Raw genomic sequence first — 25,326 nt, forward strand, 5'->3', positions numbered from 1 at the left:
TTCTCGGTTTCTGTCGATAAGCGCTATGGATCAAGTGGGTGGAGAATATGTGTAGATAGTATACCTCCCCTTTTTTCTCTTTTCTTTTTATTATTATTCAAAGTTAGGGGTATCGTACATAGGAAACTGAAACGAATGAGAATGAGAATGGGAACGAGAATGAGAAATATATTATCTTCTATCATCTAATCATGATCGTGATTTTGAAGTCAAAGTAGACATATTGAGCCCCGAGACTAAGATTGATATCGAATCGAACTGTTGTAATTTCCGCGTTGGGGTTTCCCTTTCAGTCCCCAAAAGATCTTATCTTATCGCCGCCATCTTTTCTACACCAAAATCCCTGCAAACTTCCAAAAACTCCGAAATCCAACCTTTTCAACTCAACCTCTCGAAGCTCTAGTCGACTATTCCGATCTATTTCCCCCACCTCCACGCCTCCCCCTCTCCACTCTCCACTCGAAACTACGGGAACGACCTAAGGAACTATTTCAACTCCACACGACGTCTCTTTAGTTTCTCCCTCTTTTCTTCTTCTGCCTTCCGAAGAGTTCCTCAGCAGAAATGTCGAAACACGCTGCGGCCAGCGCCAAGGTCGTCACGAACCAGATCGTAAAGCTCATTGTCGGCGCGGGACAAGCTTCGCCTGCACCGCCCATCGGTCCGGCACTTGGTTCTCGAGGTGTTAAATCCATGGATTTTTGCCGTGTAAGTTATCAAATAAAATTAGAATTAAAAATTAAAAAATTAAAAAATTAAAAAAAAATTACTAATCAAATATAAACTTCCAAAAAAAACAGGAATTCAACGCCCGAACAGCACACCTGGAAACCGGTACCCCGATCCCCGTAAAAGTCACAGTCCGACCCGATCGTTCCTACACCTTTGACGTCCGTACGCCGTCCACCAGTTATTTATTACTAAAAGCCGCGGGTGTGGAACCTAAGAAGGGGAAGATAAAAGGGGCTAAACAACCGGGTCATGATGTCGTGGGGACGGTTAGTTTGAAACATGTATATGAGATCGGGAAGATTAAACAGTCGGATGATAGGATGAAGGGGATTCCGTTGGAGAGCGTTTGTAGGAGTGTTTGTGGGACGGCGAAGAGTATGGGGGTTAAGATTGTGCCGTGAGGGGAGGGGAGGGGGGGAGTAAGAGCGTAATTTGGGGGGTTAAAGCTGTGGGCCGGGCTCTCACAAAGCCGCCGTTATAAGGCCAATCCGCCGGTGAATTGGCGAGTTCTAAGGTGTGACAATTATTCGCAGGGTACCATGGCGGATTCTTTATGTATATATGATTGTATAATACCATTTGTTTGATAGCATGAGTAATATAATGCGATGTTATATCCACTCAGGTGCCCTCATAACCTAGTGACTAGACGTTGGTAAAGGAATTGATTCTTCGGACCCTCAGTAGCTTACGGTCCCCAATATAATATTACTATTAATATATGAACTCCTCTCGCGTTAACGCGTTCGTTGTCAACCAGGAATTCGAATCAAGCACAGGGAACAAATATTCAATTGTCATCGTTATTAATGTTAATCTACATGAGAGCCATCAGGCCCGATTCTAATTTTTCTTTTAACGCCCTAAGTTCAACTCTTCTTTTCTGGCTATGCTCAGATTCTGAAACTAAACGCATAACCTTTTCGTCTGAGAACATGGTTATGTTCACTGGCGAAAGGACTTTTGAGAGGTCGGCCACAATGTGACGTTCAATTACCTGGCGGCACACATTATCGATGAAGGTTTTCATCGCAACCTAAGATATGGTAAAAGGTGATTAATCGATTAGTGAGTTCGAAGTCCACTCAAATTAGGAAACTAAACCAACTGCGGGGCTGTGGACCGACCTTGTAGTACGACCTGAGAGATTCTGTAGCTTCATTACATGCCTGTGCCTCCATATCTACAACAATTTTTGCTGAGCAGAGGCTGTGCTGTAAACTTGCCTCATAGATATATCTATCTTTTACTCTAGATCCTAATTCTGCTTCTGTAACACCTCTCACAGTATTTATAACCAAATCACTTAAGCCATCTCTCCGGGCCTTTTGGATATTATCAGAGTAATAATGATTGTATGTCATCGGAAAACGAAGCTCATCACCCCATAGCCTGTTGAGCTCGTCTTTTGCTTTCTCCAGAGTTTTAGCGAGGCTGTCGTGTACTTCGGGGTACATCTTTCGGAGGATTTGGTCGTCTTTTAGCACATCACCAAGGCATTTCTTACTAAAATTGTAGATGCATTGATAGACTTTAAGGAGATGGGCTTGGGCGATCCCCAACCATGGTGTGGACTGCTGGTGGAAAAGCTCGGCGAGAAGTACAGCATTGTGGGTTCCTTGCAGCTCGCATCCTCTGGTTCTTCGGTAAGTCTATTGTCTCGAGTTAGTCATAACTTAGATCTATAGAGAGCTAGGAATCCTGCCCTTTATGAATAAGAACCCCCCCCCCCTTTGGAGTACACTTACCTCAACAATCCAAGATTTCGCCAGGTCATTGACATCAACTTTGGTGGATGTTCTTCCGGAATGGCTATCTTCGGTCCCAGTTTCGTCGAATGCCACAAGGGAACTCCATTTCGCCCCATTCAACCGCATCTCACGAGCGAATGTATTGTTTGATATATGAATCTGGGATCTGACCCTGTTTTCTTGATCCTGAAAAAACAGGCCTCCGTGTCTTGCGTAGTTTCCGTCCAGAGATTGATTACATAAATCATGGAACTTCAGGCTGACAGTTGTCAAGAAAGTCCTCATTTCGGAAATTGTACCGCGCTCGGGACCAAGCGCCAGTATCTTAGCCTCGGTGTCTTCTAGTAACTTGCGTATCTCGTCTTGAACATTCGGCAACTCCTTTTCAATATGTTCATCCAAAACATTCTGTAGGTAGGTAGTCAAGAGAACAGTGCCCACTTTGCTATGGTCGAGATGCTGCTCATTCCAAGGCGGGGAAGCAAAAAAGTCTGTCTCAAGTTTCCGACGTTCTGCAGCACTAAGATCTCCATTATCTAAATCCTTGGGAGCTGGACTTTTAACGATAAAAAATCCCCGCTGTAGTCTCGTCGTATCTTCATTTCGCGATAACAAAGCAATTCGTTTTTCTGTCCCGCGATTGATTAAATCTGGTTTAGTTATTACACCGATAGTTCTTTCGCCTAGGGTATCAACTTCTTGAGCCTTTTGAATGATACGCTGGTTAGCAATGTCGTTAGTTGCCTGCACAATGGCGATGATTATAGTTCGTGGGCTTTTGATATATTTATCGACTAAAGCTTCCACAAGCTTGACATCGTTCTCAGTTTGTTCTTTATTTGCGACCGCTATAAGCCCAGGAAGATCCACCACTGTCAAATGAAGCCCCGTATTTCCTGATACCTGGATACTAAGCGTATCCTCTCCGAACGCGGGACCACTTTCGATGTCCCCGTATCCGCGGATCCCCATGATAATGCCAACTTGGCTGATAATTTTCGGTAGTTCAGTAAAGTCTTTCAAGTCCCACTTGTGCGAATCGAATTTAGCCTTCTCGTCCGCCGATCGACCATTATGAGGGATGATGGAAGCTTTGATTTCCGTTTTATCACTATTACTGTGAGATAGTGTAATTTCCGTGGCGAATTTGGTACATACCCCGTCGTTACGGGGGAAAGGTATTCCGGTTATACCTTCGAGTACTGAGCTTTTCCCGGCGGACTGGTCGCCGCAGACGACTAGTTGGGGGAGGGAGATGTGTTCTCCGACACCCTGGGCGCGCAGTTCGGCAACTTTTTGGAGAAAGCCTTGGGATCGACTGGGTTCCGTTGAGAGTTTGATAAGCGGAGTGGAGACCATTGTCGAGGCTTTAAAATATAACGAAAGATGTTTGTATATATATCTGGCAATTGATGTTATTATAAAGTAATATAACTTATTATCACTAGGCAGATATATTGTAATATATAGTTGCATAGTAGTTAGTGAAAATCAGATCGATATATATGCATATATGGGCGACTTGGGGAAGTAAGTGTGATTTAACTAATCGATTGTGTGTCAGTGGTGCACTGATTTGTTAGTGCTAGTGACTAGGATATTTGAGTACGGAACCTGCCATCCAGAAGTTTGATTCTGATACTACCAGGGCGAAATTATTTTAAATACTTGGCCTTTTCATTTCAAGTAGGTATTTCTAGGTATCTCTATTTTATCAAAATATTTGGAGAAGTTACGTAAGTTTCGTTGAAAAGACAAGAAGAATTTCTAATCGTGCCTGAATGTCGGGGATTGCCGCACAAACCCGCGCGTCCATATGATGGCAAGTTCAGGCACAATTTTCATAGGAAATTTTAAATAGACGAACCACAAATTCAAAATGGCCGAACTATGAATCTAGAAAGCCCTCTCGAGAAGATCTTAGCACCGTGCTAATTTAAATAACCCTATGGTGCTTGACTCCGAGGCCATCTATAGAATTTAGTTTTACACGCAATAAATGTCGATTTTCAACAGCAAAAATCTTGATTCTAGATCCATATAGAGGAAAGCTTGCAGTGGAGCTAGAAATAAACAGTAGAATTATTTAGGTATTCTAAAATTTAAAATCTTCAGATTGTTAGAAGGCTCAAAACTAGTGGTTCTAGCCAAGGCGGGCACAGTACTAGCCCTATCACGGTCCTAAATATAGATATTTTCAGCGCGACCTCGCTACCATGGTCAATTACAGTGAATGCACCGATTCAATGGGCCCCGAGCTACTAGAAACATGGTTGTGCTATGGAGGAAAGCGAAAGAAAACCTAGTCTAACCTTTTGATTCCACCCGTCTCGGGATGAGCCGCTTGCGGGATCGCAATTGCATTGATAGTCCCGTGTTGAGACCCCGAGATAATCTTAAACCAATTTTTGTGCATGTGAATCTATTGTGCCTCGGGGAGCTAGCGGTACATAGGAGTACACGAGAATTCTCATGCGCCTCGCTGTGATTCTTTGGGATGGGGCTGGGTACTAGACAAAGTTGTAGATAATATATCAATAATACCATCATTCCTCGAGGCTTTCAAGTGATATTGATTTAGATTGTTTATAATTAGGTATATAGGGAATTGGTCTCGTATACGCGTACCCGAGCACGCTAGCACTAAATTGCTGGTCACAAATAATTATAGGGTTGCTGGCTGCATGAACGATGACGTTGTGATATTTAGAGCATACTCTCGGAGTATCGAGATCAATTTCGACTTAGTTTGAAGTCATTGAGGGAGGTCGGCTATTTTATTCTTGAATAGAGGTCGGAACTTTCTTTAGGATATTTTTACGCCTTCGGTTTAAAAACATCTAATACGCCCCATGCATATTGCAGTATAACAAAATCAAGACTTAAATAACCAAGATTCTCCGACAAAAGAAAATGCGTATCCTGGCGGGTATGTCTTCGTGGCTTTGAGTTGGTTTTTTTAAGCCCCTCTTATGGTATCATTCACCTAATATTCATCTCGTAATTTAGAACTAGGAGTCCGGACTCCCTCTGCTTTTAACTGCGCCGAATAACTAGTCCATTATCTTTACTAGCCATGACGCACCAGATTCTTTAGATATTAGTGCATCCATACTCGAGCTAAGTCGATTTAAATGTAACCGGATATGACCTTACCACATATTTGAGCGGTTGAGATTGGGCTAGAGATTTTTATTTATCGTGATTGGCTCTCTTGATCGAGTATCACATCATAAGACATATGATGCTACGCTGCTCCTTTGAAATCTATTTTAGCGCCTCTACGCCAAACTCCTTGCTTGAAGGAATAATCAGGGTCCTTACATTTAATAGTGTCCGGCTACAGCCCGGAAAACTAGAATACGTTTAGATATTTCTATGCAAGTAATACATAGTCTCGTGGTCCAGTAACCAAGCACATAGTAGCTACAGCTCCCGCCTGCAACTTATGATGTACATACTTACGACCAGATGTGTTAGGATATACACCGATACTGCAGTGAAACTTGGATGTATGCCAGAAAAAACAGCATTTCATGAAATATGGAATTTAAGCAATTAAACTTTCGAGTCCGACAATTTATAAATTTAAGCCGCGCTCGCAAGTTCACGGGGCCGCGTGAGGATTGTCTTGCGTTGCGTCGTTACCTTCGTTATGAATATCAGTGCAAACTGGGTGTGTTGGATGTGCTTTGTTTTGCATACTATACACTCATTCTCCGCCTAAAAACCTCCGAGTCAGCAAATATTAATATTTCTATTATCACGGTCATCGCCTCGAGATTCTCGATTTTTTTTTTTTTAGGTGGTAGGAATCTACATAAGGCGCATGAGCTGAGTAGCAGTTAGTCAAAGACAACTTGAACCGCCTGCACGTCGGGCTGCAAACTTCCGATATTGATAACCAAAATATGGCTTGACATCGATAGATGTGTCTATAGAGACTATTGAACATTAGCTTGAGCTCGGGCTACATGTGCAGGGTATCCAAATCGAGCAATTCGACAGATTTGGATTCTCGTACCCCCCAACCCAGCGAAACATGCAACACAGACACTTGTGGTATTCTGGACGCCTGGCCTTTTAATGTCCGCCTAAATAATGCAACACGCACCCCCGCCCATTTTGCGTTGCTATCTATACTTATAATTAAGCCATATAAGTATACCTCAGTGGATGTGAGTATTCGAGTTATCTCACAGTCGCTGAGATAATCAGTCCGAGCCGAAGTGCTTATCTCATATAATCGATCACGAATTGTAGCTTAGGATCAACGAACTAGTTTGGATCAACAGGGAGGACTGATATCTGATATGATCTTGATATCCATATTCACTAACAACCACCTATGCCAACTAATCGCCACCACACCATAACTCGCAAGAACCCTCTTAAAAGACCCAAAAAAAGATGACAAACCTTAATAATGATATTGTAGCCCATAAACTCGTTTTTCCCGGTTCCTTTTTGCATCCCTCACTAGCGGGGGCAGATGCATTTCTAACCAAACTTTATATATAGCCGAGATTTACTGGTCTCGAGGCTACGAGATTGATTACTGCAACCGCGTTTCAACATCGATCACTTCACGAGGTGGATTACTAGATACTGTTGGAATGATATCGTCTAAATACTTTGCCACAAACTATTTTGACAACCAATATATGCAATAGGATTATGCCACATGCCCTGATCGAAGGCTCAACAGGATCGAATAGCTGGCCCAAATATTACAAGAAGGCGAGTAAAATTCGATTGAAGTCTAGAAAATGAGCATTTAATTTGGCTGTTTTAAGCAAAGGGGCGGTTGTATCCAACTCAGTAGGTGATTTCTGAAAGCCTATGAGCCCCGAAATATAGCACCATTCATAACTTTAACATGGATATCTAAAATAGGACAAAACCACGAATACAGCAGCTAGCGTGAAATCACTCTGTTGATTAGTCTGTCGCCTAATGCTAATACATCGTCATACCTCCTTACAACCGTGAAATTGAAGAAGTCCAGTCTACGAGAAACTGCAAGTTGGTTGGTTGTTTATGCACAGTATGCAGGCCGTCCAAGCAATGACATATATGTTTTATGGCACAAGAGGTTATTATTTATGTAAGCTATCTATTTATGCCAGTTGAATATAACATCCATACAACATTAGATATCTCAATGCGTATGGATCGGGCACTGTAGTATTAACTTGAGAACACATTCATTCATTTCTTGCGCATGCTGATCGTTAATTAGTGTCGTGGTCGGGTCTGTGGCTATTCGGTGTTCTAGCCTCGAGACCCGGTATTCAAGATATAGATGGTACACGCCTACATCATAAAATGATAAGATCCAATTACACAATCCAGACTTTTTAAATCTCGCAAAGCTAAGTCGCAATTGATATCCTAAAAGAATACCAGAATTCTTTTAGTTAATCTCCAACGCTTTGAATTTTTGGATCCAGTATGATCATATGAAGCGCTAAATGTATAAACAATAAAGGTTTCGGCTCTAAAATAGCAACGAAATTTGATGCACTGTGCTAGTATAGTTGTTGGATACTGTGCATAAAAAATGCAGGCCCGCTTCACGCTTTATACACATATACACACGCTCTTCTTTAGCTAGCTAGCTACGCACGTAAATGCACGATGCACGAATAAGGTCGAAAATAATACTATTCTGAAATTGCATTGTAGGACTTGATATATGGTAGCAGCTGTTGCTTTGATCATATCATTTTAAACCGAAATTATCAGGCCAAGCCAAAATTATAAGCTCATCGGTGACTAAGATTTATCATTTTATCAATATAGATTTATACAAGGTAGAGGAAAAGCGGTATCCGCTGGTCTCGTTGGTATCCGCTCTGCACAAGGAAGAGAAAGAGTATACTAACGACTTTGCTCAATCGAGACTTTCATACTCTTTTACCTAGGTAGTATTTCTTCAAAAATTGCTGTTGAGAAAGTTGCTGAGAAAATGAGTAATGTGTGGGTCTGATATGCCACAAACGGCCGTCTTCACCACTCGCGAAGGCTGCTGGTATGCCCAGCGAGCGTGTATATAACAGCGTAGAGCGTGCCCGAGCCCATCCCGGACTAAATTACAAGCCTTACTTCACAGAGCATATATATCATATCATATTAGTAGCAATAAAAATGACACCTGCATGTCCTACCAACATTTCACAGATCCACCATAAAGTTTCTATCAACGCATTTTTTATTTCTTAGCAACATTTTGAGCAGGTTCCTTCCTGAGCTTGCTTCAGCGGCGAAGATGTTATTCCCCTTGATCGTTTTGTAACTGATCCGTAACCAACGTTGCAAGAGAGTTGGTGGCAATACACATTCTCATGCTAGCTTAGGAGCTCGGAGGGTAGTTGGGTATTTTTCCTAACTTGGTGCTAGTATTTGGCCTACACTACGTATAACCAGAGTACAAATTAAAAGCCACTAACTCATCAAAGCTTTTTTGTAGCCTGCTATCACAAAGAGATGCGTAGACTAATATACATAATACCTCCTATTCCCCTCTGCTTTTGGGTCAATAAATATCTCTCGTAGTAAAGTCTCGTTAACGTCAAAAGGTCCTATACCAAAATTGTTGTTCCTCAATCAGATTCCCGAGCTAGGTCTCCCTCGGATTCTCTGGCTTTCTTTCTTTCAAGTTAGTTGAACGTTGCAACGCCGGTCCGGAAGCGGCCTTCGAAGCTCCGATTGATCAAAGCCATCCACGATGCACCTCCAAGCCCTTCGGATTATCTTGATTGGGCTTGGGCTAGTGGCCCGAGCGAGCTCGGTTCCACTCTGCCATAGTAAGCCTATGTGCCTTTTCCATTTTTAGACTGCTGCTGCTCATAGAATGTTTATTTCTAATCTTGAAGGCAATATACAAGTGCATCCTTACGACGAAAACACTAGGGGTATTTCATTGGAAGCCCAAATGAAGTCACCAGGGAAAGGATATAATATCACCAAAATTGATTCACAGAACCAAATTTCAATCGGAGAGACGGAATCAAAGATTGAAATAGGGGTTTCTAACCCCCAAGCGCAAGATATTTTTCTCTCCAACAACGAAGCCACCACAGCTAGAAAGAAAACGGATATCAAAAGTAATCTTACCGGGGAGCAGAAATCGGAAAACTCTGACTTTCGTTTGTATGATTCTGGTAGCGATTTCTCCACAGAGCGAGTTTCTACCGCACATCTTACCCCTCGTAAGTAAACGACAGATATAGAGACGTCAACGTTAATTTACTACGCTCAATAGCTAATATCGCATTGTAGAGAATGATATTCTACATGCTGTCGAAAACCGCAAAAATAAGGGGAGTGAAAATTCAATCCCTCGCGAAAAGCTTCGAAAATCAATATACAAAAGGGAGGTAAACGAGGCATCAACACTAGCATCAAGCACGATCCTCATTACGGCACCAAGTTCAAAACCAGTGATCGTGACGGTTTCTACTAGCTCTTCAGTATCAGCTCCGGCAATCTCGACTTCACCTATCCCCTTATCCACAGCTGAAAAAGTAGCTGCTGAAGAAGAGAAAGGGAAAAGCCACATAAGTAACATATCATTGAGAGTTGATGTTCCCAAGAGTTTTTTCATCAAGGAGGTGAATATAAAATGCAGGGCGGCGGAAATCACGTATGATGCTTCTAAAAGCTCTGACCCACGGTGGGCCGCTCTCAGATGGCCTGATTTTCAAAAAGAGTATGCCACAAGAGGTTACGCAATAGGGGCAATAAATTCTCGTCGTAGGAGCTGCATCGAGCTGTGCAAGTGCGACGAAGATGGAAGGATGGTGTTGAATCCAGATCCTGTAATGATGAGGAAGGGAAGTGCGAAACGGGGGTCAGGGGTCCATCATTCCTGTTCCGGACATATTAATAACCGGTTCGCTGATGAGTGTGCACTTGTTTATGGTAAGTAGAGCTTGTCAGGGAAGTCGAATTCGCAAAAATAAGTTCGCACCGCTAACGAAAACGTGTCCCATCATATTCATATTTTACAGGTTGTTTTTGCACCGCAGACCTTTTCGACAACCCAGATTTGGTAGAAGGGGCATCGGTGGCCGATTACCAAGCAGCATTAGATGGTCTACCAGAAACAGTGAAAAGCCAAAATGAGGGATTTCGATTCAACGCCGGGGCGCGTACTGGTGGCTTAGACGCTTGGATAACATATACCGAAGATTTAAGGATGTTCTCCAATCGACCTATTCAGACAAACGATATCGATTCCGCACCTCCGTTGGATGAGGTAGGGCCGCGGCGGGTGCAGCGGCCGTTGCCACCTGGGCATGTGCGCACCAGTAGAATATATCACGACTACACGGACCCAACCGAACCCGAGATCGACGAGTTTGGGTTCCAGAATTGGTTTGGTCCCGGTGATAATGATTTTGGTTATCCCGAGCCACAATATCGTGATCGTACCAAAGGTGGTAGGTATCCCAAGCCATATGATGGGCGTAAAAAAGGTGGTAATTAGAGGTTACGTGCCCCCCGGCTCTAGATCCTTATACCGCGTATGTATGTTCTATTGGTGGAGTGTATGGGTGGTTGGTTTCTTCTTCTCTTCCTTTTCCTTGTTCACTCAATAAAATGTTTAGATGTGTGTTCATCTAGGCCTATTGTCAATTAATATTGGGGATCTTTGGATTCCTCTCTTGTATCTACTTCGCCGTATACATGCCCCACTAAGTTCAAATCTATAAGATAGGCGTTGAGTTACAGATCTAAAACTGAATATTCACAGCATACATGTATAAAGATTGTGTTCAGATGCATACATGGAAGGTATATGTATATACTATATAGGAACACTGTCGCCTCAAATCTGGGAGCCCTATGTGGGAAAAGTATAGTATACCCAGCCAAATAAAGGGGTGTATTCCGTCCGTGTATATAACTCCGGCAGGATACAAGTGGAGAAAAGCTAAAAAAAATATATTTTGGCTCAAAATAACACCGACATCATTGCCTCAGGGGTATATTTTGGTGCCACGAGAAGCGGGTGGTTGGATTGAATACGAAGATCGAGGTATATAGTAATCTCAATAGTTAGATTTCATCAATCACGAAGCTGTAGATTGTTGGCAAGCTCGAGGCGTAGTATCCCTTGGGTTTCAGCACTGGTACTGTTATTATTCCTAGTGAGCGCTCTCGAGATCTCGATCAATAAATGGAAAAATCCTTAGCTGATAGCACTCGATAGTCATATCAGCCCCAACATTGCAACAGAAGTTGCTAGGCTGTGCATAAAAATGCCAATCTTGCGTTTCATATTGGATTGATTGTTGTAGTTCGATGATATTTACGCATCTGCATATGCAACAGTATAGTATAGGATCTAGCAACTTTATAACGGTGATGTTGGGCCCCTCAATCGTTTTGTAACCAATCCGTAACTGATATTGCAAGGGTGTCTTATCAATATTGATCAAGGTTTCTCTACGAATGTCAGCTTGAATTTTGGATATTATAGTGTCCTATTCTCCCTTGAGTAATTGAGATTGACCATGCATTTGTCGTTTGTATTATATAGCTGCAGAAGTTGGTATAATTAAGCCCTACACGAAATTATACTGTTCCTGCGGACTATCCCTCAGTCGAATCGATTTCCTGTCCTTTCAATTGAATATTGCCGTTCCCGTATACAAAGCGGCACCTATAGTAGCCGATTAATTTTAAATTATCCATCATGCAGCCTCGGGCTCTCCGTGTTCTCTTGATCGGAATTGGGTTAGTAGTTCAGACAAGCTCGATTCCACTTTGCCATAGTAAGACCGCCTACTCCCATCGTCTGCAGCCCTCTAAGCTATTGCTCACGAATATTCGAATACCTCACTTAAGAGGCCTCTAGCAGCACGCAGAGCCACCCTTGCGAAATGAAATCTGAAAATCCTTCATTCGAGTTACATGAATTGAAGCCACTGAAAAAAAAATTCTCGCACGGCAATTTTTTATTATCAGTTGAATCAAACTCCACTTGAAGAAACTAAGTCGACGTCGAACCTCGACATCGAGGACTCTCACACCCTAGCGGAAGTGATTCGCGCTCCTCGTAACAGAGCGACGGCTCCTAGTTCGAAGAAAGCAGCTAGTAAAATCGATCACATCGAGGAACAGCAGCAACCAAGAAAATTTACCCTTTACTTGTTCAATGATCCTGGTCAAAGGTCACCTACGGTGGGAATATCTACTCCGCGTCTTAGCACTTGTAAGTTTCCGACTAGTATCTCTCGTCCGATATTCATTTTTGCAAATGGCTAAGACTAATACACTAGATCCAGCCAAGCTTGTAGATGACGATAAACTAGGCGCGGCTGGGAATCCGAAAGATGTAGAAAGCTTACTGGACTGCCACGAGGCGCTTGACTCGGAAGAAGGTTCTTCAAAGCTCAAAGATCTAGAAGGGAGCACGAATTCAAACACAGGCTCCCTAGAAATGTCTGGGTTCTTGATTCATAAAAGGGACGTCTCCGATGCGAATTCGACAGCAACAGCAACAACAAGTTTAACTATTACTGCGGTGCCAAATCCAGCCTCGGTGCTAGATGGGACTTCAGTATCGACCCCATCATTGGTTCCAACCTCACTAGAGGCCTCGGTTTCATCTACCTCGTTACCAACTTCGGACCAAGTTGATGCCGACGAGGGTAAAAGCCATATCAGTAATATATCCTTGAGAGTAGATGTTCCCCCGAGCTATTTTATTTCGGGAAAGATGGTTATAGAATGTAGATCGTCAGAGGCCAATTATCAATCTTCTAGAAACACAGAACCACGATGGGCATTTCTCGACTGGCCAAATTTTCAAGAGTATGCCTCAAGGGACAAAGCGATGGGATCCATAACTAGACGCACTACGTCTTGTAAAGAGCTTTTGTAAGTGCGACGAAGAAGGAAAGATAGTGCGGAATTTTGATCCCGTAGTGGGTTTAGAAGGAAGTGTAAGAAGGGGCTCAGGTGTCCGACATGCTTGTGCCATTCGACGCGCATACCCGGAGGAATGCGCATTAGTTTATGGTAAGGATTTCTGGATATATCAATCGATAGGTCCCTGATTACTAATTTTGATACGTATTGTGATACTTAGGATGCTATTGTACTGCGCAGCTTCACGACAACCCAGACGCAATAACAGGGGCTTCGGTGGCGGATTACCAACAAGCGTTAGATAACTTACCGGAAACAATTAAAAACTCTAACGAGGGGTTCCGGTTCAATGCTGGTGCGCGCGTCGGCGGCTTGGATAATTGGATTACCTTCACAGATGCCCTAAGACTGTATCCCACAGCCAATCGTCCGGGCCCCTTCAGCGGATTTGAATTCATCGCGGAAACCCCACCTCCGACTTTCCAGAGAACTAAGACCCCCGGTTCTGGTCGGGTGGCTGATCCCTTATTATACGTGGATGAAGACGACCCGGAAATAGACGAAGCTGGGTTCCAGAACTGGTTCGGCCCCGGGAATAATAATTTTGGTTACCCTGAACCCAAGTATCGTGGAAGTACTTCTCATCTCAAAGGCCCCAGGGACCCAAATCAAGATGAGTAGGGCTCACATGGCCTCAAGGCTACGATTAGCACGATCTTAGACTCCGCCCGCAATTCATCTTTTAAATATATATATATATTTTTTTATAATTCCCCCCCCCCCCCCCTTTCGTAACGTTTCATGGACCAGTAGTCCGTGACTTCATAAAATATATGTGGCTTATACACTTATCGAAACGCTTGGCCTGGGGCCCCAAGAGACGTTGGATTCCTGTCTCTAAATTGGTCTTACTGGGGGCTTAGCCTTCCATTTTAGTTGAGTTTGAAGTTTCTAAATCTATACAATTTTTCTTTAAATACGATGTAAAGCTTCGGTGAGGGTCTTGGTGTAAACCAGATAAGATCTAAGGTGGGGCCGGCGAAGCCATTTCGATCCCATGGCAAATCGCAATACCGAGTTGTTGGATCTCAGGTAGAATTGTTCATTGATTTGAGATATGCAGACAATACACAATCAAGCATTGAGGTGATTAGGTGGACACGGTAACATGGTCCCTTAATTTGTGAACCGTACTTGCTTGACCGCATCGATCATAACTAGGTTGATATGGCTGGTATTTCTAGCTAGGTTCAAACGAAGTCTTGATCGCCAATCTTTGTGAAAGTTGTGCCAACATCTATAAACACGTAGAGCAAGATTTATCGCGATCGTGCGTCTTTGTGGGTAAATCTAAAATGATACAAGTACCGTGAGGGGGAAGGAGAAGCACTGATTCTGATAACATGAAGGGGAGCGGGGTAAAAGTAAACTAAAACGCGGGAGGAGGGTACCACCACCCCGTTCGAAGGAAAAATAAAAGGGCAAGGAAGCTGCAAATACCAGTAGCCCACGTGGTCCTGCTGAGTGTAGGAACTAGTCTCTGTAAACTAAACATAAGGGCCGCCTTGGTTCGAAAGGCTAAAGCCTGACGAAGAAGAAGTACTACTAATGGGGTAAAGAACGGCGACACTCCTTGAAGAAACGATGCGGTCGCTCCTTCCTTCCGTCCCGTACCAACTTGCTGAATGTCGAAACTAAGGTCCAGATAGGGAGGGCCTCCCCCTAATATACATTGCACTCGCCACGCTATCCCAAAGACTACAGGATCGTAGAAGGCCTGGGCCCAACATTCCAGAAGAGTGACGGCGTGGTCGGCGCCGGTATACCCATTTTCTGCGATGCTGAGTGCACCGTAAAGAAGTCGCCCAACAGTCGGGATGCTGCCCCCAGTATCGAGGGACATCGGGTACCCCTGATCGAAGTTGCGTTGGAACCATATATCGGCCCTGCGAGTCGCTATGTTGATGTGATCGCCGGGCCTGGAAGGAAGTCTCATTGCGGGGTCTTTAGAGAAGAAGCCGATGAACTTAGCCTCCTGGTGTATTGTTCCATGGCTTTTATACTGGCTGGCTCCGAAGGGCACCCAATGACAGAAATTGAACTCGAAGCCGGATCCCAGCACCATATAACGTCCTGATAGAGCTCTATGTATCTTGGGCGTTGTGAATTGACTACCCAAGGGTATAACGGGGAAGATCTCATAAATAGATTGGTACCGCTTGTCGAGGGCAGTATGTGATGTCTGAAGGAAATTCCTCCACGTAGAGCAAACTTGTGCAAGTATTGCATGATCGTCCCAGTCTGCACTTTCAAGTATCAAGTACTGAATATCGAGCGGAACATAAATATCGCTGGATTGTTGCATTGCCATTCTTGTGCGGGAGAAGGTTAATAGGTGGGTGAGAACAATAGGACCGATTTGCTTTGAGAGATTGAGGGAATGAAGGAAATACCATGTGCTGCCTTCGGGCGTGATGGATGAGATTTCTGAATAGGCTTTCTAGATAAATGAGCTTTGGACTCGAGGTATTGTTCGCGTGATTCCAATAGAGCTGAGATAAATTGCATTGAATCGACCTAGAAGTAATGGCAAATGGGGGGAACCCATCATAAAATGCCTTCAGACTTGATCCAAACTTCCAGTCACAGGTCATGAGGGGTCAGGTGGGCGAAATTTCTCATCATCCTTCAGGGCCAGGGAGCTTGTGACACGAAGACATCGATATCTCCAACAATCAACATGGCTCTTCCATCTTGTCACAATTGGTACGACCCAAGAATTCCATAACCAAGTCGATTGGCCATTATTGCCTCAATCTTTCCTCCATTGCTCCTAAAAGGGTGTTTTGATTAACCCGTGCCATCCGGTTGATGCATGAAGCCGGCTTGGTGGTTTGGTTTGGTTGGAAATATCTGCCTTCCAAGTCGCTACGGGGTAGCGGTATTTCAGCATGCTGAAGGAGAACTGGATAGAAAAGTGTGCCTGGTACCCCTTGAAATTCGAGTTTCGAATGCTATTCATGTTGAACAAAGGCTTTACGGTGGCGGAGAACTGGTTGATAGAGTAAAATGAGGGGGAAAGCTGTTGATTCTCGCTGTTGATCGTTTTGTAAGACTTCATTGGAGCTTCATCAGAGCATTTCGACGGGAGTCCCGCCAAGACGCGTCTCAACTGGCAAGATAGCTCGACATCGCAGTTTGCGGTCTGTTGAACCGCATCGGAGGGTAGGCAGTTGCCGAGTAACAGAAGCTAGTGTAAGGTAAATTGGTGCTGTACCTGACCTGGTTTAGAACATTCGGTATGAAGAAAGGGCTGACGATGGAAGGAGAACATCAAGAAGCTGCTAGAACACGAGGCTTGTAGTTTCACAGAGCAGACTAGCAAGCGCTTGCATAGTTGATTTCATAGATTACTATATTATGAGGGTAAATATACATTCTATAGCGAGGTTCTTCAAGTGCAGTTAGTATGTATCTTAACCAGCACGAGTGCGAGCAGCCTTGAGAGTCCAGGCCCGTATAAATGCCAAATGTGCTCTGTCTCGTCACCTTCCGTTTGGGTCTCATTCACCAGGAATATTTTTGACTTGATCAACGAGACCCATGCCACCCCACATTGGCTGGCATCTCGTTTAGCACCTGTCGTTGCCTGGAATTCCCCATTTTTGTTTGCTTTGCATTCCAGCCCTGCATCATACCACACCCAGAAGGATTCATGCTATTATTCCCTCCATCGACGAGACCAAGTCGTTGGCGATGGCTCTGACCATTTATGGGGGTCATAACACCAGCTGTAGATATAGACGTTAGCACAGGGTAATTGTATTTCGGAGTAACTTCCTGACGTACCAATGTTCTCTCTAGGCGGTCCGGTATTCCAATTTCCAAACCCAGCGCTTCCGACTCTTCCGTTCATTGGAATACGCGACCGTGAGGCGGATGTACCGACTCTTCTTCCACTCTCACTATTCCCATCGCTAACGCTTCCCTCCCTCCTCTCGATACTCCCCATGCCGCTCGGAATAGTCAGTCTTTCTCTTTCAGTAAATGGCAACTGGCCGGCTCCACTATTTCTCGCTTGTTGGCCTTGCTGATATGGAGCGTTGTTTATTCCACCCGATCCCGCTGGGCCGTTCGATGGGCCTTGGAACGAACCGAGAGCATGGTTCAAGGCCCTATCGGCAGAACTAGTGGCTGCCGTTTGAACATGCGATACCAAGCTCTTGCGTTTGAGTTTGTCATATCTTTCCTGGATCTCGATTTGCTTTCGCGATTTCTCACGGAGGGCTTCGCCTAACTCGTGGTTTTTGCGGGAGATGGTTTCATTCTCGATCGTCAAGGCTAGAAAGTCTGTTAGATTTATTCCCACCAGCAAATGCTTATTCGACCTTCAACGATGACATACTTTTGAGCTTTTCCTGAAGAGCACTGATTTCAGTGTTGGCTTCGTGGATTACATTGTCGAACTGGGTACTAAGTTGATTGAACTTCTCCATCAACGTTTTGGAGAGATACTCTTGGTAGACGCTTGATAAACAGGTATATTATCAGTAAATCTATCATCATTTGATGGGTTCGGATGGTTGAGACCGACGTACATCTCTTGGGTGGTCTGATACATCCAAAAACTGATCCCACGTCCGGCTATTTCAAGGATGATGCTGGGGCTCAGACCGCCAAGGACTGACGTCTTGTAGTCGTCAGTTGGATTTAAATTAGTCTTAACTATATCGTCGGGATTCTTCAGTTCCGTATGGCAAGCTGGACAGGTAGGAGCAATTGATCCGAGGTGGTGAGAAGATGCTGCCTGTTTGGTGAGGAGGTTATCGGCACAAGTAGTGCAGAAGATGTGACTGCATGTTGTAACGACGGCGAGGTGATTAAGGGCCGCCCTGCAGTCGAGCGAATTGCATTTCAAACTAATATCCATTGTGAAGCGAGTCTATCAAGCATACAATGACTAGTCGTTCGGTCAGCACTGGTACTGCAGTATAGTATAGCTATAGGTATTAACGGTATCTTGAGATAAGAACGATATGGCGATGCATGTAAGATGAAGGTGTTAGGTCGAGGTGCTTGCAGTATCTGCTAAGAAGTATTTAATATTAATATCTACATTTATAAATCAGTATAATATTTAATACTCGTACCTTTTTGGGGCAACGGTCTCTACCCACAGATACCTAGGTATCTTCTTAAGTGCTAGGTATTACCTTATAATTATAATTCTAATCGAGCCCTATATGTATACAGCCTACCTATATAGGTATCTGCCTAAACGATTTACGACATATCACAATACAATATTAATCTCTAGATGACACGGTTAACTCTACTTCTACAGTCAATGTGTTACATCGAATATTAATATTGTGTGTGCATGCATTGCATACTTGAGAATGTAAGTTCAGTGATAGTCTCGAGGCTAGTTCAGTGAAGTCCATGTGGTTGAGATGCACCAGTGTTACGGCGTACAGACTTAATTTGGGTTTGGCTAAGCTTACAGTACGTATACACGGGTTCTAGATCTCTGGAAGTAGAACTGAGCGAGCTATACTCGAAATGAGATGTTCTCAGGAAATATTTAGACTATCCCGTCCGATATGGTGACATTTTTGTGTAAAAATAATTGATGTATCGTATCAAACATTCGAATCTCGGGAAGAGGGACTATCACGGCTGTTTCTGCCAGACCTCAATATAGTACTCCCCGGTAGCTCCGCTGGGAATGCATGACTAGCGAGGAGCTCCCGACGATACTCTTGCTGGTCCTCTTCTGGAAGTTCATTGGGATATCCTCCACTGCCGACGACTTCACAATTACCATGCTTTGCGGGCATCTCGAACTTAGCCTGGCCCTCTAACTCGAGTCCTGCGGTTGGAGCCGGTGGCATTTCTGGCGCGTTTTGCTTCCTGAGTACGAGCCAGAATGCCCAACTCGCAACTGCCCCGATAAATATGAGTCCTGCTACTATGCTCCCCGCGAGAACTTGTATATTTACCCGTGGACCCGATTTCGACGGATTCCACCCAGATAGATAGCTGGTATTCGGGGCCAAAATGGCGGCACCATTCCACCCCACAGTAGCGACGATGCCATCTGCCCGAATCCCCGTAATACCGCTCGCCCTAACATCCTGCTTCGGAATTGCAAATCCCGTCTGGTTATTCTGATAGTCAAACCAGACATAGGCCGCCCTGAAGAACGGATCTCCTAGATAGATGTCTGCTTTGGGGGCATTGGCATTGATTCGCTCATAGTCCTTTGATAGGCCCAAGAAGATTCTGCACGCCTCTCCCGTAGCTGATTCCCCATAGGAGCTTCCCACATGCTGCCATTCCCCATAGCTCAAGTCAACTTTCCCTATCAGATGCTCCGAAGTAAGAGCGATATGGATGTTGCGCAATGTAATGTTAAGCGAGATTGTAATGTGGTTAGCATTTAGGCAGTCCGTGTACCATATAGTCTTGTTCGAGTTTTTTTCACGTAATTGATATGTTACGCCCATCCTTTGTATTAACCAGTCATAAAGGTATTCAGGAACTCGAATATCGGATTCTCCCAACAACAAAGCTGTTGGCGGAGACCTTAGAGAGGGGCCATTCTCATAAGTACTAGTATCTACAGTGTAAACTTTAATAGGAGCTAGAGTTTGTACATTGGTGGCCGAATCATGTTCGTATACCATCATAGGGGCGTTGTAATTCGCAGTGTCGATGCCTCCGAGGACTATCTGACTTGAGTTTTTCTCTAAAACTTTTTATCAGTGAGTTGCTCTTAGAATGTGATTGGACTCATAAAATACCGTATGCACCAAGGTACACCCCAAAGCCCTTGACTTTAATTAGACTTTGGTTCCAGATTGATTGTAGAAACCATGGTGTTGTATCGTTAGAAGTGATACCGAACCCAAGTTGCGGGAAGTCGTCTTCGAAGGGGGCAGCTATAAAGGGTACTGACGGCAACTCTAAATCTTCCAAAGAAAATCTATCGTAACCAAACTTTCCATTGCCTCTTAGAGAAGCTAGCTCGGGAGGGGGATTGAAAGTTCTATATGTAGACGACTTAGATCCGTCGTCTTGGAAAGGGATCAGTGGACAACAGCAGTCAGTGAATAGTTCTCAAAATTAGCCGTGGTCTCGTAGGCTTCACCGTCATGTAGGTTGCGGTGTGAGTTGTCATACAAGCCTTGTATTTTTCAATATCGTACACTAGGCAGCTAACACAGTGGGAGTACGTTTGTCTCGTACTCAGACCTGGAAGGGAGTAATTTTGTTTACAGCTGAGGAAGCCTGCTGGTGTTTTGGGGAGGTCGAAATCAGCACATTCGGTATATGAGGGAGACAATTGATCATCATAGTACGAGACCACCGTTGTTGACTGCCCTCCAGTCAACCGAAGGGTGATATTTTGGGGCGGTGTTCCTGAGAGTCGGATAATGTACTTTGTGAGCTACCATTTGATACAACTAGAATTGATTTAAAATAACAACTGGAATGAATAGACACGACCTGTATTATAGGTACCTACCAAGTGTTACATTTGCCAAGAAGCCATAATAGGAGGTCCCGTATGGCTATACGTCGGCGGTCAAGAGATGATTCGGATTCGAGTCAAACAGTTGAAGAATTTCACTTTCCAAGAAACTGAGGACTAACCTGTAGTGTTATATTTTGGAGAACCACTACTGCTGTCTCTAATCCTGGGTTCTGTTGCATTTGCAGGTCCAGCCCCGCCGTTACAATTCCAACCAGCAGTTGCACACACACAGCCAGTTTAAGAAATTGAGCTTTCCAACCAGATCCCATGACGTCGTTTTTGTCGAAGATTGGCGCCATAAACGTATAAGATCTCGAGTTTGCAAGAAGAAGAAAATATGAAAGGAAAGGAGAATAAAAGAAGATATTCGAACAGATCCTTCGGTGTAGATGCCTAGATATCTGACAAACGTCTATAGGATGGCATCAGAGGAATCAATAGACAAAAACGTCCCTTATATAAGATCATTTTGTGTTAGATTTGCGGGAAGCATTCAGGAGGCTGGACGGAACCGAATATGCAGGCTGAGATTTGGGAGCCAATTGGTGGTGTTGGTTTATTTTGTACTCGGTGGCACAGCATTATCACACACAAACACGGCGTCAACTCTGCAGAATCTGGGACAACTTAGGGCGGGTATTCGAGGATCTCAAGAGGTAGCGAAAGAAACCCGATCCCACGAAACCGACGGAGCTCCGGAGAATGCAAGGTCCTGAACAGCTCCTATACAGCCATTATGATAATAATTATAAACGATACTTCGGGTGGTACCGAGCGATTCTAAATTTTGACATGCATGCGCATGCGGATGGAAATAGGGTGCTTGGCAGCGACTCGCTCCTGGCCATCCTTTGGCCTCATCGACGTAAGAGTATTTGTAGTTGTATTAATGCTGTTGTACATTATGTTCATCAGAATAGTAAACGTTGTGCAAAACGGGGAAAGTGATATCATATCGCTCAAATAACAAGCAGGGCTCTGACTTAATCTAATTGAAAAATAACACCTTTTCTTTTGTAAATCATCTGGTCAATGTCTTCAAATCTTCGTTCACAGTGGCCACTTTGCTGGCTACAGCAAGCATGCCCGAGAATACAACTCTCTCTGCCTTAACAACCTCCCTCACTTTACTCTCAGCACTCATGTTAACCTGCCCGACATCTCTTTCAACGGCCTCCAGGGTCTTTTCCACCTCACCAACGGTCGCAAGAAAGTGTGTTGCTTTGCTCTCTAGTTCACTGGACTTCTCTTCAAAGTATGGCATCAACGAATACTCGGGGTTTGATGTGTGGTGTGTTGAAAGGTAGTGAGATCGTTGTGACATAGGAAGCCTAAGGATATCGATTGTCCTTGTGCTCAAAGTTGCTGTATTGATAAGTTGGGTAGAGGCGTTATGAAGCTGGCCGATGGAATGGCCATCGTTGTTCAAGAAAGTTGTGGCGAATCCGAGTTTCCTAGCGACATGCTCAACATCGTCTTCGACAGATTCCATCGCATCCTTGTGGGTGACCGATCTAGCGCCAAGTTCTTGCGATATGCCGATTGCCTTCTGGACATAGTCGTCTAGGAAATCTAGGAGAGACCGTACATCCGCGTGTAGTTCTTCATATCTTGTTGTTCCTCTCATATTGCTAAAGTTCATCTCTACGGCCTGAGGTTGCACTTGAGTCTGTGTTTGTGTTTGTCCGAAAAGAGACGCCTGGGGTTGCTGAACTGCCGATGCACCAAATAGCCCAGTACTTGGTTGCGCTGCAGGTTGGCTCCTATGAATAGTAATTGTGAGTATGAAATCCGATCTGGAGCCTGCGAAGAGGAAGATACATACAGGAGAGTTGGCATGGGCTTTGACGCTTGTTGGCTGAATAACCCACCAGCGCTAGTGCCACCACCACCAATTCCACCCGTTGTTGAGTTACCAAAGAGCCCGCCGCTTGCAGCTGGCTGGGGGGTAGCCGAGCCTGCACCAAAGAGTCCCCCTCCAGCGGCTGGTTGTGGTGTTGTTGTTGATCCGAAGAGACCAGAAGAGACCGGCGCGGCTGTTGTAGCCGTAGGTACGCCCAGTAACCCTCCACCAGTCGATGTGGTAGCAGGCGTTGAACCAAAGAGCCCTCCAGCAGCTGGCGCTGGGGTCGTTGTAGTTCCGCCAAATAGCCCTCCGGCGGCTGGTGCACTAGTTGTTGTAGTAGCGGAGCTGAAGAGCCCTCCAGCAGATGGAACCGTAGTAGCTGTCGGTGCCGTGGTGCCAAATAGACCACCTGATGGTGCCGTTGTGGTATTTTGGCCGAAAAGACCCGCCGACGCTGGGGGCTGCTGCGACGTCGACTGGCCGAAGATAGATGCACCGGCGACACTGGCCCCCAAACCACCTGTTGCCGCACCTGAACCTTGACCACTAGTGAAGTTCTGTTAGTTACAACCTTTTGTTTCATTAGTATAAAAAAGAATGCAATAACCTACAATGTATTGGCAGCTGTTGTGTTTATGGCAGTTGGGGTGCTCGAGACACGATTGAAAAGCGACGACATGACGGAAGTCTGCGAGAATCGCTTCTTTAAGTTGGATTACGGGAAGCGTCCAGTATCGAAAAGCAGGGCTAGTCACTATTTGGGGCGCTACTGTGGGGTTTGATGACTTCGCGGTACAATGGTGCTGTTGCTGCTGGGAGGTTGATGTGAAATTAATGTGAGGTTGGCGAAGGATATCATATTTCGTGTGGCGGAACGCGTGCAAGATGTGTGGCTGACTGAATTGTGGCTTGCATACGGGTGGCGGCGACCAAGAAGCAACATCCTGTCGCGTTTCACCCAACTCCATCCTCTCTCACCCCACATCACCACCATAAGAACCCAGCACGATGGAAGACGACGACGACGACTTTTACGGGGATGCATCCCCTCCCGCACAGCCTATCCATCAAGTGACTGTTCAGGACCTCCTTTCAAATGACAATTCTACTCCGAAACCTGCACCTTCGGCCGTTGCTCCTGCGCGCCAGGATATCAACATGAACGATGTAGCGAATGGCGGAGAAACTGCACGAGCTGGCGGAGAAGAAGGAGAGGAGGATGAAGAAGAAATCGAGGAGGAAATTGAGGTTGAGGATGATGACGATGTATTGTTCCCCAAGTTACCCTGTGTATGCACTTGACCATAGGCAACTAACAGCCTTTATCAACTTCACCTAGGATGTTGAATTCATATTGGAACTTAAGGCTGGGCAAGCCGTCGCGCCACCTCCTCAGGGTGCTACTCGTTACGGAGCTCGACAAGCCACTACTTCTGCTGCACCTCAGCGACAGGTGTCGCACCAGGATCTTAAGGAACGCGCCGCCGCTCCACAAGCCGTCTCCCCAGCTCCTCGTACGGCAGCACTCGTCTCCACTAAGACACCTGCCCCTCGAGGACCGACTCCACCACCTATAGCAACGTCGACTCTAGATATCAGTGCTATACCCATTCATCCATCTACCGGTGAAAAGCTGACTTCCCTTAACATTGATGATCTCCCATCCAAACCCTGGAGGAACCCGGGATCTGACGTCTCCGATTACTTCAACTACGGATTCGACGAGTTCACATGGACAGCCTATTGCCAGAAACAGGAAAACACGAGGAAGGATTTTGACCCAAAGAAAATGATGGAGGACATGATGATGTTTGGGAACATGCTTGACCCTTCGCAATTAATGAACATGACAGGTGCTGCCAGTGGGGCCGGCGCTGGAAATACCCCGAACATGCCTAACACAGGGGCAGGTGGTTTCCCCAATGGGATGCCTCTACCGCCCGGTATACCACCCGAAATGGCCGCGGCTATGATGCAACAAGTTGGGATGTCAGGGATGCCAGGGATGCCCCCTATCCCTGGGATGCCCGGAATGCCAAATTTTGGTATGGACATGATGGGTGGAGCCGGCGGCAACAATACTCCAAACCGACAGGACATGCAGATGTTCAACTCCGGCGGACAGGGCAGCGGCTTCGGGCCCCAAGGGATGGGACAATTCCAAGCTCAAATGGCCAATTCCTATGCCGAAGAGCAGCAGCGGTTCGAGCAGCAGAAGTATATGCAGCAGCAACAGCAGAGATTGTACGCTCAGTATCGTTCTTAAAATATACATTTTACCTTTAAGTCAGCCAACGTGACGCACTAACAAAACTATATGAAACGCGAACAGACAGCAGCAGCAGCAACAGCAACAACAGCAACAGCGTGGTTTCAACAATCCCAATGCCGCCTATGGCAACTTCCAAGCCCAAACCAACAACAACCAGATGGGTCGTGGCAGGGGTGGACCTGGAGCTCAAGGCGGTACCGGCAATGTTTCCCAGCAGAGGGGGTGGTAGAACCATTGGCATCTTTCTGGAGACGGAGTTAACGATATTGGGCCAAGTTCATTTTCCTTCCTACCCAGCAAT

General features: G+C 45.0%; 10 protein-coding genes across 10 annotated transcripts; 5 read left to right on the forward strand and 5 right to left on the reverse strand.

The window, feature by feature from the left end:
* Positions 1-564: 564 nt before the first annotated feature.
* Positions 565-1,133, forward strand: AOL_s00006g440 (uncharacterized protein; the record flags this gene model as incomplete). Its single annotated transcript, XM_011119749.1, has 2 exons — positions 565-708; positions 801-1,133. The coding sequence occupies 2 exons, from the start codon at positions 565-567 to the stop codon at positions 1,131-1,133; spliced, it is 477 nt and encodes a 158-aa protein (XP_011118051.1).
* A 416-nt stretch (positions 1,134-1,549) lies between these two features.
* AOL_s00006g441 (uncharacterized protein) lies at positions 1,550-3,842 on the reverse strand (the record flags this gene model as incomplete). Its single annotated transcript, XM_011119750.1, has 3 exons — positions 1,550-1,768; positions 1,860-2,384; positions 2,481-3,842. 3 exons carry the CDS (start codon positions 3,840-3,842, stop codon positions 1,550-1,552), a joined length of 2,106 nt encoding a protein of 701 aa, XP_011118052.1.
* A 5,371-nt stretch (positions 3,843-9,213) lies between these two features.
* AOL_s00006g442 (uncharacterized protein) lies at positions 9,214-10,417 on the forward strand (the record flags this gene model as incomplete). The annotated part of the gene is made up of 3 exons (XM_011119751.1): positions 9,214-9,292; positions 9,374-9,697; positions 9,768-10,417. 3 exons carry the CDS (start codon positions 9,214-9,216, stop codon positions 10,415-10,417), a joined length of 1,053 nt encoding a protein of 350 aa, XP_011118053.1.
* Positions 10,418-10,686: 269 nt separating this feature from the next.
* Positions 10,687-10,977, forward strand: AOL_s00006g443 (uncharacterized protein; the record flags this gene model as incomplete). The annotated part of the gene is made up of 1 exon (XM_011119752.1): positions 10,687-10,977. One exon carries the CDS (start codon positions 10,687-10,689, stop codon positions 10,975-10,977), a length of 291 nt encoding a protein of 96 aa, XP_011118054.1.
* A 1,212-nt stretch (positions 10,978-12,189) lies between these two features.
* On the forward strand, positions 12,190-14,048 carry AOL_s00006g444 (uncharacterized protein; the record flags this gene model as incomplete). Its single annotated transcript, XM_011119753.1, has 5 exons — positions 12,190-12,268; positions 12,484-12,708; positions 12,776-13,363; positions 13,425-13,517; positions 13,588-14,048. The coding sequence occupies 5 exons, from the start codon at positions 12,190-12,192 to the stop codon at positions 14,046-14,048; spliced, it is 1,446 nt and encodes a 481-aa protein (XP_011118055.1).
* A 748-nt stretch (positions 14,049-14,796) lies between these two features.
* Positions 14,797-15,738, reverse strand: AOL_s00006g445 (uncharacterized protein; the record flags this gene model as incomplete). Its single annotated transcript, XM_011119754.1, has 1 exon — positions 14,797-15,738. One exon carries the CDS (start codon positions 15,736-15,738, stop codon positions 14,797-14,799), a length of 942 nt encoding a protein of 313 aa, XP_011118056.1.
* Positions 15,739-16,958: 1,220 nt separating this feature from the next.
* On the reverse strand, positions 16,959-18,297 carry AOL_s00006g446 (uncharacterized protein; the record flags this gene model as incomplete). Its single annotated transcript, XM_011119755.1, has 4 exons — positions 16,959-17,158; positions 17,217-17,708; positions 17,773-17,894; positions 17,966-18,297. The coding sequence occupies 4 exons, from the start codon at positions 18,295-18,297 to the stop codon at positions 16,959-16,961; spliced, it is 1,146 nt and encodes a 381-aa protein (XP_011118057.1).
* A 712-nt stretch (positions 18,298-19,009) lies between these two features.
* On the reverse strand, positions 19,010-20,059 carry AOL_s00006g447 (uncharacterized protein; the record flags this gene model as incomplete). Its single annotated transcript, XM_011119756.1, has 1 exon — positions 19,010-20,059. One exon carries the CDS (start codon positions 20,057-20,059, stop codon positions 19,010-19,012), a length of 1,050 nt encoding a protein of 349 aa, XP_011118058.1.
* Positions 20,060-21,928: 1,869 nt separating this feature from the next.
* AOL_s00006g448 (uncharacterized protein) lies at positions 21,929-23,432 on the reverse strand (the record flags this gene model as incomplete). Its single annotated transcript, XM_011119757.1, has 3 exons — positions 21,929-22,670; positions 22,733-23,299; positions 23,365-23,432. The coding sequence occupies 3 exons, from the start codon at positions 23,430-23,432 to the stop codon at positions 21,929-21,931; spliced, it is 1,377 nt and encodes a 458-aa protein (XP_011118059.1).
* A 329-nt stretch (positions 23,433-23,761) lies between these two features.
* Positions 23,762-25,254, forward strand: AOL_s00006g449 (uncharacterized protein; the record flags this gene model as incomplete). Its single annotated transcript, XM_011119758.1, has 3 exons — positions 23,762-24,019; positions 24,093-24,997; positions 25,086-25,254. The coding sequence occupies 3 exons, from the start codon at positions 23,762-23,764 to the stop codon at positions 25,252-25,254; spliced, it is 1,332 nt and encodes a 443-aa protein (XP_011118060.1).
* Between the last annotated feature and the right edge of the window lie 72 nt (positions 25,255-25,326).

Source organism: Orbilia oligospora (genome assembly GCF_000225545.1).
Source record: "Orbilia oligospora ATCC 24927 unplaced genomic scaffold scaffold00006, whole genome shotgun sequence".
NCBI lineage: Eukaryota > Fungi > Ascomycota > Orbiliomycetes > Orbiliales > Orbiliaceae > Orbilia > Orbilia oligospora.